General features: G+C 34.1%; 2 protein-coding genes across 3 annotated transcripts in view; both read left to right on the top strand.

The window, feature by feature from the left end:
- The window catches only part of LOC110113977, a 52,432-nt gene extending 41,891 nt beyond the window's left edge, over positions 1–10,541 (top strand). Inside the window, exons 10-15 of one of the 2 annotated variants that reach the window (XM_020846710.2) lie at positions 3,022–3,202; positions 3,277–3,393; positions 6,864–6,908; positions 9,329–9,460; positions 9,979–10,197; positions 10,311–10,541. In XM_020846710.2, the coding sequence (XP_020702369.1) occupies positions 3,022–3,202; positions 3,277–3,393; positions 6,864–6,908; positions 9,329–9,460; positions 9,979–10,113 (610 nt within the window). In that variant the 3' untranslated portion in view covers positions 10,114–10,197; positions 10,311–10,541. Of the gene's footprint in view, positions 1–3,021; positions 3,203–3,276; positions 3,394–6,863; positions 6,909–9,328; positions 9,461–9,936; positions 10,198–10,310 lie in introns of both variants that reach the window. The other variant, XM_028692104.1, reaches the window with a different exon arrangement.
- Positions 10,542–12,400: 1,859 nt separating this feature from the next.
- LOC110113988 lies at positions 12,401–13,350 on the top strand. The gene has a single exon (XM_020846727.2). The coding sequence runs from the start codon at positions 12,637–12,639 to the stop codon at positions 13,195–13,197; it is 561 nt and encodes a 186-aa protein (XP_020702386.1). The 5' UTR covers positions 12,401–12,636; the 3' UTR covers positions 13,198–13,350.
- The last annotated feature ends 1,953 nt before the right edge of the window (positions 13,351–15,303 follow it).

Below are 15,303 nucleotides of genomic sequence, written 5' to 3'. Positions count from 1 at the left end.
TTTATCGACGGCTCGACATTATATAATACTGAACACATCCAGTACGCATATTAAACCTAAACTTATTTGCTTGGAGGTTTCTTCTACTGTAAGACTGCGAGTTGGGTTGCTGTCTTCTCCGTCCGACAGCGTACGCTTCTGTCCGAGGCTGCTGTGTCCTCTGACCTGCATCATGTCATATAAAAGATAGTAAGAACTCGTTTGCTTTCCTATTTCTCTCAATCAGATGGTAAAATAAGGATAAGGCTGCATCAGGTCATAGAAAAGATCCAGCATGGAAATATAACACTCAGGTGGATGTAGGAGGAAGTGATAAAACATATGTCTATCTGAAATGCAATTACTGTGATAAAGTTGTGAAAGGTGGTGTGACTAGGATGAAGGAACACCTTTCAGGCTCTCACAAGAATGTTGGCTCCATGCTCCAAAGTTCCTGATGCTGTAAGGGATGAGATAAAGTCATACATGAATAGTCTAACCACATCAAAACATCTTGCACAGAAGCAATTTGAGGATAGAGTTGATGCTGGATCTTACTACGGGAGTGAGCGCAGCGTTAGGATTCATCTTCTTATATGAAGCCCATTTCATTTAGGGGTGCTAGAGGGCCTATGAATCATTATATGGTTGACACATCAGAGGATAGACCTTCTACTACACAGAAGATTGGCCCAGAAAATGCAAGAGAGGCGGGAGAAGAGTGTGTAAGGATATAGGCAGATTCTTCTACGAAAATGCAATTCCATTTAATGTTGCAACATCACCTGTTATTACAACATGATTCGATTGGAGCATTTGGGAGAGGGTTCAAACCTCCAACCATGTATGATTTAAGAACATGGATTTTGAAGGAGATTGGAAAGCACTGATAAAAGCATCGAAGAAATTAAGAAGACTTGAGCCAAACAGGAGTAACAATTATGTCAGATGGGATGTGTCTGATATCAACATAGAAGTCTGATCAAACATCCTCATTAATAATATTATGGTACTGACTTGTTTTAAGGTAATTGAAGCATCGGACCAGGTCAAAGATGCTAAGTTCATATTTAGATTATTAGATACATTGTTGATGAGGTTGGTGAACATTTGGTTGTACAAATTGTGACAATAATGCAAGTTCTTATAAGCTGCAGGTAATAAACTTATGGAGAAGAGGAAATATTTGTATTGGACTCCATGTGCTGCACATTGCATAGATCTGATTCTTGAGAAAGCTTGGGATCTACCTCACATAAAAATGCACTCACTAAAGCCAAAAAAATAATCAAGTTTATTTACAACCACTCTTGGGTTCTAGCTCTTATGAGAAAGTTTTCGAAAGAAAGAAATTCTAAGGCCAGTCGCACAAGATTTGCCACCCCGCATACTTGACCTTAAGAGCCATGCTGGATGCCAGACACCTTTAGAGGCTATGTTCACATCTACACAGTGGTTTGAGTTGTGCTTGGGCGAAGAAGGCTGAGGAAAGATATTAGAAAAGATTGTTTTAAATGACAGATTTTGGCAAAGTGTCTTATATGCCATTACAACCACTAGACCTTTAGTTCATGTTTTAAGATGGTGGAATGCTGAGAAGAAGCTGCAATGGGTTTTCATTCTACAATGCTATGGATGAAGCCAAAGAGATGATTGCCTCCAACTTAGGAGGCAGTGAGGGAAGCTTTAGGGAAATTTGGAATATTATTGATGATAGGTGGGAATAACAGCTTCACCGACACTTGCATGCCGCGCTGGCTTACTACCTAACCTCAGTATCAATATGCAGAGAACAGTCTACAAACCATGAAATAAAGTTGGGATTATATCATTGCATGGATCGTTCTAATAAGTGATGCAACTGAAAGATCAAATGCTGACTTGCAATTGGTACCTTTTAGGAACAAAGAAGGTTTTTTTGGATTACAAAAAGCAAAAGCATACCAATTGCCAAACAATCTTCACGTTGAGTGGTGGTTCAATTTGGTGATGGGCTCCAGAATTACAGTGTTTTGCTGTGAAGTTTTGGGCTTGACATGCTTCTTCATCTGGCTGTGAAAGGAATTGGAGTACCTACAACCAAGTGCATACAAAGAGGAGAAATCGCTTGTCGACATTGAAGGATGAACTCACTGGTGTACATTATGTACAATATGAGACTCAGAGATAGAAATTTGAAGAAAAAAGGAATTAATGGATGATGAAGATCCTTGCTTTGCGATGATGTGGCATCTGATGATGAGTGGTTTGTAGATGATGAAGTTGAAGTGATGCCGTCGAATTACAAGATGAAGATTTAAATATTGATTTCTTGATGGTCTAAAGCATCCACATTTACCACAACTCAAGAACAAATCAAAAAAGGTATATACATAATATAGTTTTCTTTTCTTAAACTTTTATTAATGTATTACACTATATATTCATTATGAATATTGTAAAAAATATTTACTATTTAGGGAAGAAGAAGATAACTAATAATGAGGAAGAAGAAGCTGATTGAGAGATATTGGACTCTATAGGAGAGGGGGAAGAGGAGAGAGCAGCTCATCATAATGATGATTCAAATGAAGACCCTCTTAGTGATGACTGATGAGTGATGATAATGCTGATGACTAGTGAGTTCTTAACTTCTTATGTGATATGTTAATGTCATTGCTATTTATCTTGTGCATTTTTATGTTTTATATATTATTTACTCATTAGTATATACAAAATTTATTATTTTATGTTTACGCAATTTTTTGATTTTGAGGCTTACGCCTCAAATCGCCTTGAGGCTTACGCCTCGCCTCACGAACGAAAAACGCCTCAATACCCGAATACGCAATTTTAAACCTTGATTGAAATGCCTGAGCGTAGGTGTGAATGAGAACCTTTAGTCCCAAGAAAAGCACATTGATAATCAAATACTCTTGAAATTACATACTGAGATAGCTATAATTGAAATATAAACAATAAAAGTATTTGATCCTTTTATTTAAATATAAAAAAAAGAATCAATCTCTTGATGTTTCACTTATTTGTGCCATTCTAAAACAGCTTAAAAGTCTCCGAGATCTATAAGCCATTACAAGATACACTAATTGCTCAGTGTATCAAGATTATTGGCTTGGATAAGGATGGAAGCACACAACCAACCAGATTTCTTTCTGCAACAAGGAAAATTTGGTCAAAGGCTTTTCCAAAGCCACGTAAAGCTTGGTTACCAACTGGCTGCCTGGTCAGTATATTTACTGTCAATAATAGTACCCTTCAAAATGTTTTCTTTTTCTGAGTTTGTTTTTGAACGTGCAGCAACTCCTTCAAGTTCTACATTGGGCTTTGCCAAAGATGTCTCTTGTATCTTCTGATTTTAGCTACCTGCCAGATGTTAGAATTATGGGTGATCGGGCTCCGCTTGTTTCTACCAAGGTAAATTAGACCTCCATTACTCCATCATTCTTCTCTCTTCTGTATGATTTAATATCTTATCCAGTGATGTTTCTCATTATTTTTCAGTCTATGCTTTATCCAGGCAATGAGAACATTTTCAGTTTGTTACAGACTTCTAGTTGGATGGTTACCTCTAAATATATTTGGAGTATATTTATAACTAAAGTTTAAGACAGTAACGTGGCTCCTTGTATACTTCTTTATAGCTTACCTAGATTGTTAAATGATTTAAGTTTGATTTGAACAATAAATTTAGTATGCACTTTATTCCAATGATTATTTTTGGAGCTAAATGTAATCACCAATATCATCACTAACCTTCTCTCAACTGTTTAGGTAAGAATAATCTACCTGGGTTGCTTGCTCTGTCTTCTTCATGCATTGCTTTGGCAATTTTCTTTTGAAAATCCTTTCAACCTCTGTCCTTGCAATTTCACCATTTGAACTTTACTATTTTTCTTTGATCTTTGTTTGTGTTTGTTCTTTCTGGCTCCGGTGCCTTGGTCTTGTGTGGTGTTTGCTAAGTTCTATATGGACATTTCTTGGATTGCTGGCTTTTTATTATTCTCATTGACCTCTCACTTGGAAGTGGGATTTTTGTGTCTTGTGAGCCCTACATTGTGTTGGTTTGCTCCAAATAATCTCACACTAATAATGATGTAGCAAGTGTCGTTTTATTGGATGATTTTGTTGTCAAATGACACCATTAAATAACGGTTATGATGTGGGCCCTCTAACTGAGTGGTTTCACTATAAAATTACATTATTAAATTGTAGTCATGAACAAAAAACAAATGTTTCTCAATGCTCTGTCTCTTGAGTTGTGAATCATAGCATGCACTTGCTAGGGGTACATAGCTCTATCATTTAAGATTTATTTTAAATTATCTTTTTTAAACAAACATTCACTTCAGATCTACAAGGTTCCTTTAGACGAAACAACTCATAGTTGTTGATGACAATCTTTCAATCATATTGGGTCTAATTAGGGTCATCATTACCCTCCCCCCACCACCATCTACTTTAATTTAAGGTGGTAAAAATTTTCAATTTTTAATCAAATCGATGCTACTATAAGCTAAGTGTTTACCATTTAACGATTATCATTAGTTGGAAATTATGTCCAATTACTAAGAGGGACACTGATAGGAAATACTTGTATTCACAAGTAATCCTAGTCCAAATCAGTGATCAAACAGCAATATTAGTGCTGTCCACAGCAGGAAACAACCACAAAACAGAGGAAAACATGAGAAATTTACTAGAATTCTGAGAGAAAACGAAGCAAATCTCTTGTATTCCACTAGTAGATGCAAGAAAACAAACAAAGATACAATTTCCTTCAATTCGAGAGGAAGGAATAACTCTCCTATCTCCGGCAATGCCAAGAGCCCAACATAAGCAAATCCTATATCTCAAATCTCATTCAAATTCAAGATGAAAACCTAACTCCCACCCTAACTCCTAATTAAAGCAAAAAGGATTAATTAAAAATCCCTAAACAGCCCCTTGATTCAAAATTTTCCTCCTAAAGCTCATTACATTAAATGCTTGGGCCCACAAGGGCTGCCGCCCCCCACCCACCCCCTCTTTCCTGATTTGGTTTCCGCCCCCCTTGGCCCGCCTGGAGTAGAAGATGATCGGTCCATGCTGGACCGGTCCAGCCGACCCCTCCTGGGCCGACGGTATAACAATACTCCCTTCCCAAAGACTCACCTTGTCCTCAAGGTGAAAGGAAGGGAATTGCTCTTTCATTCTTTCCATTGGAGTAGCCATGGAAATCAAATCTACCCAAATCGATGCTCTGATACCAATTTGATAGGAAATATTTGTATTCACAAGTAATCCTCGCCCAAATCAGTGATCAAACAACAATATGAGTTTTAATTGAAACATTTCATTGTGTCCTGTATATAGTCAAATTCTCATTTAAATCTAATAAATAAAGGTCATTTCTAATATTTTCTAACCAAGTCTTTTTAGGCATACCTCAACTTTTCTTAATATAAGCCAAATATAATACATCTACTTTCCTAATCGGGTCATCAGAAGGCCGTCGTTTTATGTGACCAAACCATCTAAGGCGACTCTCTTTAATCTTGCCTTGCAGTGTAGCTACTCCATTTTTACATATATGCTAATTTTGTATCCTCTCTCTACTCATCCACCCGAGCATCCTCATCTATGCAATACTTAACTTAATATTATGCTTCTCTTTTAATGGACAACATTCTGCACCATAAAGCATTGCAGGTCTCACCATCATCTTATAGAAATTTCCCTTAAGTTTGAAGGGGACTTTTCTATCACACAACAAGCTCGATGCATTCCTGCACTTCAACCATCCAACTTGAATTCTACTAATAATATCCCTATGTATTTCACCATCACTATGAACAATAGATCCAAAATATCTAAAATGTGTATTCTTATTAATGAGTTGATCGCCAAAAGTCACAATCCCCCCATTAGATCTATTACTACTAAAGTTATGATGCAAGCAAAAAATTAGAAAGACTCTAATTTTTTGCAAGCAAAAGAAACTCTTTCTGGGAAATAGAAAATAACACGAAAATTACAAACAAACTAGGACACCTTCCAAAATAATACAACAATTAAACTAAGACACATCATTGCTTTTATAATATAAAAGACTCTTACAAAACAACGCTTATAAACTTTGACACTTACAACGACACAAACATTAACATAAACTCCTAAAGCTGCTTGCCAAACATTGAGAAGAAAGATACAAGTGACATCGGACTTGCGGATAGAAGAAGGAGATTAGAAGCCGAGACAAAGAAGGCATAACTCGCAAGTTGAGAGTCTGAAGAATGCATTTCTTCCCCTATAGGTAAGTTAGATTCAACTATTTCTACTTAGAGAAATGTTTAAATCAAGAACGATTTTAGAGAATTATGGGATGCCTTCTTCATTTGTTTCATTTTTAGCATTGAATGAAAGGAACGTTGAGGTCAAGCTTCTTTTGTATGTAATTCGTTTTGCTTATTGTTGGATCAACAACGCTAAAGGGAAGAAGTTGGGAAGAGAAACATTTTCCTTCTATTCATGTTGAGATTTTCTCATTTTTTTCCTTTGTTGTAGCTCTTTAAATCTGTTTATTTTCTGGCATTTCTATTTCTGTGCAACTATTTTGTAATAACTTTTTAATTATATGGGAAGTATTTAGCCAACTTTCATAAAAAACAAAATAATATTTTGACTTGTTCAGAAAAATAATCTTACATAACTTCTTCTTCCATCTTAATTAACTGTTGTGGTAATTAACTTGTAATTATTGTGAAACTATGCCAGCAAAATTTTTCTATGCAGGGACCTTCCCTTTGTTTTTTTTTTCTCTTTCACTTTGCATTAGAGTTGAGCAGCTTTCTTGATTTGAATTTTAATAGAAAACTAATTTGAAGCTCCTAAATTTTTTTTTCCAGAAAGACGGGATCACTGTTGATCATATAAGCTACCTCGATGCTAAGGTAGGTTCTTTCTTCCCCATATATCTTGTTCGTAGGAACTGAACCTATATTTGTGATTTGTTGCGAAAAACCTGTAAATAACATTCTTCCTAACAACTGGAACAGTTATGCAAGTCTTTTTTGTTAATAGGATCTCCTTATATGTTATCTGGTAATCACTGAATGCAAAGTGTAAAGATTGTTTTTCTTAAACTATGCTTAATTTGTTATACACATCTTAATAAAATGATTCTGATCGGTAAATTTATCTGGGAAGATATTTATATGGTAGCTGAAGTTAATCTTAGTTATTATACTCTTAAATCAGATCAGCTGGGCAAAAGTTCATCAGCGATGTTCAAGTTACTGTTTCCTTGCTTTTCATGTTTGAAGGTGACTCTACCGACTGGACAAATGTGCTTGAATTGTGATTGTTGTCCAAGATACAATTGGGATAACAGGAAATGGTTTACATCTTAGCCAGCTATTAACTAATTTGAAAAATTTTGGCATAAGTGGCCAATTTTTTTTTGCACCATTTCATCTTGAATTTGGATCAGTTTCAAATTATTTGAGCCTATGAAAGCCATTTTAATGAAACGGATGCGATAAGTGACTGATTGTTCCATCTTAACAAGGCATTGCATGCGTTGTATATGTGTTATTCTAGATAGCAAATTATCTTTCCTCAAAAAAAAGATAGCAAATTAGCTTGCTGACTAAAACATGGTTGAAGCCTTGAAGTGAACTTAACTGAAAAGAACTTTTCTCAGCCACATTTCCATCGTAGTAAATATTTTCAGCCTGTGGATTGCATTAAACTTAATATCAAGATTTAAAATTGTGCAATTGAGTATTGAGGCGTTTTTCTTTCCTTCTTCCTCGTCTCAAAATTAAGAAATTGCGTAAAATGAAAAAAAAGGTGTTTTTTTTATATAAAATTTGAATAATATGTTAAAGGGTGACATATTAATTTCTATTGAACTATGAAATAACAAATTTACATACATAAGAAATAAAAAATTGCAGAAGATGTCAAGTGGTAAGTGATAAATTATGTGAATAGAATTAAAATCCAAATATTACTAGAGTAAAACAACATAAAATATATGAATTGCATAAAATTATTATATAATATCAAGTTCAGCTATAAATTTTTTCTTTCTTAGTTCTCTACTCATCAACGTTTAATTCCTAAAGAAAGATGAAATAATTAGCAACAACTCAAAAATCATTTGTGCTATCATATACTCCAAAATTTTTAGGGGAGATGGTGGTGGCATGCCGCTTTCAAGTGATCCCTTTGTGGCAGCTACAACGGTAAAGGTGGAGGGCTAGAGGGTGAGAAAGTTGTTGCGGCTTGGGGGTGCAAGAAGACATGATTTTTTTTAGGCTTTTGTATAGGATTTAGGTAAGTTCTAATTAAAAAAAAACATAAGTAGAGTGAGGCGAGGAGCGCATCATATTGCGTAAGCCTCATAAAAAAAATACGAGGCGTAAGCCTCATAAAAAAAGTACGTGGCTTAAGCCTCATAAAAAAAGGACGAGGCGCAAGCCTCGAGGCATTTTTCACTAGAATTGCGTTGAGTCGGGCCTCAAAGCGAGCATCATATTGCGCAATTTTAAACAATGCTTGATATAAAAGGTTAAAGCGGCCATCGTCCTTTTATTAAAAAATTCTTATAATATTAAATGTTATTTGCATATACATTTTTTTTTAAGAGACCGTCATTTCTTGAAAATTTGCACGCAAATATGATACCCTCGTTTCAAGTCAAGAAGCGAAACGAAACTTATTTTCTCCTTAAACAGATGCATAACTTGCATCCTTTCAAAAGCAAGAGCTTGTAACTTGTTTCAATTCGGTTTGTTAAGTTATGCATACATATTTATTATCTCCTCTTAAAGAGCTACCTACATACAAGGTTCTTATGTTTCCAACTAAATACGAGGTTCTTTCAGTTTTTCTAGTATAGACATTGGAGAGCTTAAGTAAATATGTGCTGTTCTCAACTATTAGTTTTGATTTGCTCTATAATTGATATCTATACTAAACTTTAATCTCTAAGGAGGGATTGCTCTTAAATTTTCATTATGCTTTTCTATGTGCTGCTTGCAAGAAATTTTTTTTTACATGTTTATTTATGGATCCATGGCATGCAGACATTCAGCTTTGTATACTATACAGAGGCTACAACCTGACCTTATTATGTGTGGTTCAATCGTTACTTTAGAGATTCCATTTTGCCATTTTGTTTCATACTGGTACTCTGTTTCCATTTCAATTTTTTATAGATTTCAAGTAATGGTTGGCAGGCTTTGAACTCAGGTTTTTGCTGTATTTACATTCCAAATTGTATCAGATTCTGCCCCGTCCAACTGAAGTCATTAATTTTCCTGCCATCATATTAATGCTCAAAATTGTCTTAAATGGCTTGCAGGGCGATTCTGATATATTCTTCCCAACCGATTTTTTTCTTTTGGAGAGAATTGATCACCACTCCTCTGGATTCACTAGCGAGCCAAGCAACTCCGGTTCATCTAAACCTATAAAGCTGAGAAGAAGTATCATAGTAAGTTTTGCTTCAACTCTATTACTGTTGAAGGAACGTTGAACATATTTCGTTAACTCTGCTTACTCGACATTGCGAAGTTATGTAACATGGTCTGATTTGCAAGAAAATTTAACTGAAAGCGATTTCCTTCCAAAAAATTGAATATTATAATCTCCAAAATTTGAGAGTTGAGAGAGAGAGAGTGTCATTAATTGACAAATTTGTATAAAATTTTTGGTGTTTTACTTTTGGTAATTTGGTGAACTAGGGCTTCATTTGGGACAGTTTTTTTACTGCTTCTTTAAGCAGTTTTTTTGATTTTTGTATTAAAAAATCGCTTTAATAAGCAGTAAAAAAGCCGCCCCAAACGAAGCCTAGGTCTGACCTAATACCCCAACAATTTCTCTTCAACCTTCGGTTATAGATGAAATTGCATTATTTATTCTTCATCAAGTTTTTTGCATCTCTCATAATCTCATGCTTCATATTTGCAGCGTCTTCTATCTCTAAATTTAAACTTCTTTGGCTCATTTAAGCTTGATACTGCTGCTTTCATCGAACAATTTGGGTTGCCGTCAAAGACTAGGACTAAGGATGGGTATAATCCACTTCTGGATGATTTCAAGAACACAAAGTTTTATCTCAGTGTTCCAACGCATAACGTCATATAAGTGATCCTCCGCATGAAAGGCAGAAATCATAAGTGCAACTTAGAATTACCAGTTGGTTTTCTATTCAGTATATCTCCATAACAGGTGTGTTTCAGATATGAGCTCTAGCTGTTCTTACCAGTCATCGTTTCACTTATTATTTTCTTTCCTCTTTGACTTGCTGACTTGACGAGACTTTTTTTCTTGCTTGATTGCAGAAGTTAAATTCGTTTCTTTATACTTACCTTGCTTGGAGGAAATTTCGGTCAGCATAATCTTCACCAAATTTGATTAGGATGAATTTTCTATTCCATTGGATTTGTTTAGATAAAACCTTCTATCATGATGTCCCGATGAGTTAAAAAATTATTGAATTTACTTCTGAGGTTAATGTTGTATATGAAAATTTTGAATTATCCCAATTTTAAAATAAATTCAATGACTTTCAAACTCAATCTGATATAATTTATATCAAAATATTATGACTGAATTTTTTTTTCTTTGTTTTTTAGTAGTGTAATATAAAAATTGATTGAATTTATGATAAAATAAGTGCAATACAAAGGTTGATAGATTAATTATGGATTGTCTTTATATAAAATAGATTAAGGCTTTATTTGAGATGATTTTTTTATTATTTTTAAAAGCAATTAATTAGTATAAAAATTGTAATATTCATATTAAAAAGTTGTTTTATAAAGCAGTAAGAAAAATGTCTCAAATAAATCCTAAATGGAAATTAAATCCATCATGATTAGAATTGACCGTGCCTATTTTTTTGTGCTTCATATTCAAACCTATTGGTTACCGTTAATATTATAGGGAGCGGTGAGAGGGCCATATATTCAATAAAGAAACCTGTTTTTTTTTATAATTATATATGCAAAGCATATTTATTATATTTTGAAAGTTAAAACATAAGTTTTTTTTTTTGTGTATTGGAAAAGTAATTAATGGAAATATTTTTTAATACATGTATGATACTACAAATTTTCTAGTTCACTCTTTCCAATACAACCCCAACAAAATAACAATTTACAACGAAAGGCTGTCAATACTCAGAAAGTCATCTTATTTGAAATTAGGTTTGTACCTTATATAAAATGATATCGTATTGCTCGTTGAATAAGAAAATGGTATAGTGACACAAAAAAGATCCTTAAGTCAGCTAAAATAAAATAAAAAAAAGCAGACAAATCAATAATAATAAGATAATTATTTGAATGGTGTTCAGATTTCAATGGTTGGAGTAATTGATGTATTGACCAATTGACAAACTATATTTAATGGCATTAGTTATGGCTATAATAAGCTATTATTATTGGAATGGTTGAGAATAAAGTTTTATTTGTGATGATTTTCTTACTTCTTTTTAAAGTAGATTTTTCGTCAATTTTTTTTTTACTAAAATCTTATTTGAAATTGGGTTTGTACCTTCTTATATAAAATGTTATCTTGTTGCTAGTCGAATAAGAAAATGATATAGCGACACAAAAAAGATCCTTAGTCAGCTAAAATAAAATAAAAAAAATAAAAACGAACTAATCAATAATCATAAAATAATTATTTGAATGGTGTTCAGATTTCAGTGGTTCGAGTAATTGATGTATTGACCAATTCGCTAACTATTTAATTTGTCCTTAGTTATGATTATAATACACTGTTATTATTGGAATAGTTGAGATTAAAGTTTTATTTGGGATGATTTTCTTACTTCTTTTTAAAGTAGATTTTTTGTCAATTTTTTTTTTAGTAAATAGAATTTTTTTAAAAAAAACAGTAAGAAAACTGTCACAAATAAAACTTAAATTGATGCTTTAATTACTCTAAAGGAGAGTATAATTATTATTGTAATAAATTTTGATGATGAAGAATAAAGTTTAAAATAAAATTCTTCATGAGAATTTTTAAGCATAGACAAATGATTGATTTTATTCTCATAAAAATATGATCCTTTTCTAGTAATCACTTGCACTTTCATGAGTTGATAGTTATTTATTAAAAAAAGAAATATTATATTCATCTCACTTTCATCATAAAAAAATAGTTTTGTTAAACAATAATCAAATGTATATTAGGTTAATTTTGGCAAAAAAATTCATATTAATTAAGAAAACATTATAAAAATTATAAATGTATTACACTCTCCTATAAATAGAACATATATCAATAACTGATTCTTTATTATTAATATTTTAATTTCTCTTTTTTTTAATCATTTTTTATAATTGTTAATATAAATAATAATCATTATGTCTCCGGCTTGAACTTATAAATAAAGTTGGAGCTCATGCCGCAAGAGAAATTATTCAGGTTGGACTCTTCTCGTTTACCCATTAATCCCAACCATTCTGCAAAATTTCAGCAATTAGGTCACCAATCAGACTCCATTGGACAATTTCTTCGGTCAACAGATCGCTGAATTCCAACGAGAAACCACCACCACACTCGCCTATTTCTCTCTTTCTTTGAAACTTCTTGCGTGGTTCACTCGCTTCTTCTCTGCGCATCAGCAATTAACGCACCTCCGATCTTCCTCCTACAATGGCGAGTAACTGCTGCGGGTACTGTGGGCGCCGCACTTGGGCACTTCTACTCCTCGCCACTGCTATACCAATCGCCCTAATCGCGTCCCTGGAGCGGGCAGCTACAGCTACCAATGGCTCCCTCAGGTACAGGAGCGGCGGCTGGCTAAGGGAGTGCGCCAAGTGGGACCATGCACGTCGCAGATTTCTCATATCCACCTTCTTCGACGGAGGAGTCGCTGAGATCCGCCTCCCCGCCATCTCCGATGGCTCCGATGGCTCCGATGGCTCCGACCTCCAGGAGCGCACATTCATCGCCGACGCTGATGTCGCGGGAAACGCATCGTTGGGCATCTTAATCGATGCGAAGCGAGACCGGCTCCTTGTCGTGTACGCTGAAGTCATGGGATTATCCTCGTCGGCGGTTGCAGCTTACGGCCTTGAGTCCGGCGAGCGCTTCTTCCTTACTCGCCTCAGCCGTCCAGGTGCGCCGCTCTATCTCCTACCCCACCTCTCTCTCTTCTCTTATTTCAATCTGAACTCACTGGCGTCGTTTGATATGGGTTGGACTGGACGGTAAATAATCATATTAATAAAAAACTGGCCTTCTTTTGCATCTGCTTGGTCGGACACAGCATGTGCGGTTTACAATTGTAAACTAATCATTGGACGGACGAATGTAGGTTTTGTACTTCTAAATTCTAATTATTACATATTTTGTCAAATTTTTTCATATCAATAAGCACTTTTTTAAAATAAGCCATGCGCTATATCTAAGTCAGATAAATGAGGATGATAGATTTGAATGTATTTATCAGATGCTACTATGTTCAGCTGGCTTTGCTGAGAGAAAGAAGTTAGATAATCAAACTTGAAGTATAAGTGGTTGGGAGCTTTGGCTCTAACAACAGAGGTTATGGATTCAACGAATGTTTATACAGAGCTTTGGCTCAATTCCTCTGTTTTTTTTTTATATTTTATTTTAGTGTCATTTGGTCGAGTAAAGTGGTAAAGGTTTGCAAAATTTAAATGATTGAATCTATTATCACGCTTTGTTTTGATGGATCTGAAGAGGAATGATCTCAATTTATGTGATCTTATTACAGGGATGATATGCTGCAGGGTCATGAAATTTTGTTGATCTTTTGGGTAAAATTGATTCTATTATCTTAGTTCTAGTAATTTACTTATGCACAACATGATCTGATGATTGCTTTGAATTATTTCTTGACATATTTTGCATATTCTCGGTCATTCTCTCATTCAATTTCTGAAGGAAATAAAATTTGAAAATTGGCATTCAAATTTCTGCATAGTTTCCAAAAAAAAAAATTGATTTTAAAACTTTTACAAATTCCTCCTATATATTGATTTTATTTTCACACACAAAATGAGTGAACAAAATTATCATTTTCTAAAACTCGGTTTCTATCTAAAAGTAACCAAATGAGCTCCAAAACCCCATATGGTTGGTTGAAGTTAGAAAACATGCTTTTTAAAATGATGAAATTTGTTACTTTCGTTATTTTATTTGGTGTAGATGGAAATCAACATTGGTTTTATCCACAAATGCTCTTAATGCTCTCTCAAATGTAAGGTTTTCCATTCACACTCAAAAAAAGCTCCACAAAGCCTCTTAAAACTCTCTCAATTGTAATGATTTCAATTTCACACACAAATGGCTCCACAAGCACTCTAACGCTCTCCCAAGTGTAATGATTTCAACCCTACTCATAAAAAGAATGAAATGAAACCATTTCCCACATGGTAAACTAGCAGGGAGTGCTTTCTCAAGGTTTATATATGGAATCTTGCTACATAGTTACACCATTTCCCATGTTACCGTTTAGTGATGCACCGACACATGTCGGCCATAGACACGTGTTGTCATTTGTTTGTCATGATAAAGATTTGTCCAATTAAAATAATCTTCAAAAAATGGACACATGCCCGAGATGCTTGTCCTAATTATATTATTAAAAATTTATTTTTCGATACAATTTATTAAGAATAAAATTTCTTACTTATGCATCGACAGAACACTTGCCCGCATCCCCTGATCCCTCGAACATTTCCTTTGTGACTTGCGAGTAGGGTTTTTCTTTGAAGCTCAAAGGCAGCTCGACGATGATATTTAATGGTGTTTTGTGGATGTCTAACGACGCTCGAAGGTGGCTCGAGGACGACGTCTATGTTTGACATCCCCCGATGGCTTCGAGTCCCTCAATGATATGAGAATTTTGAAGATTGTTAATCTTTATCTTGATAAGTTATAATTGAAGCAATGTTATTTAATAACAATGAGATTGAAAGGCAAAGATAAATACTTGATGAAGATGCTAATCCTATTATTCTTTTTTATGTATAGTTGAATATTGAATGTTGAATTTTGATGTTATACTTAACAGTTTATGCTTATTTTTTTAATATAATAAGCTAGATGACTCTTTATGAGTATCACCTTTACAAAGTTTATTTTAGATTTCAATGACTTATCATTTTCTTTATTATTTTTAATATTATGATTATTTAATTTATATTCATTATTTTTAATATATAAAATTTTGTAGTATCCAAACCGTATTTGTATCCTATATTTTCAATAATTGATATGTCTTATGTTTGTGTCCATGACGTCGTGTTCATGTTTATGCATCCTTTGGCCCCTTACAATTTCCTGTTATGC

The sequence above is a fragment of the Dendrobium catenatum genome, unplaced genomic scaffold (assembly GCF_001605985.2).
Source record: "Dendrobium catenatum unplaced genomic scaffold, ASM160598v2 original_scaffold_117933, whole genome shotgun sequence".
Taxonomy (NCBI): Eukaryota; Viridiplantae; Streptophyta; class Magnoliopsida; order Asparagales; family Orchidaceae; genus Dendrobium; species Dendrobium catenatum.
This window is presented reverse-complemented; position numbering and strand designations above follow the sequence as displayed.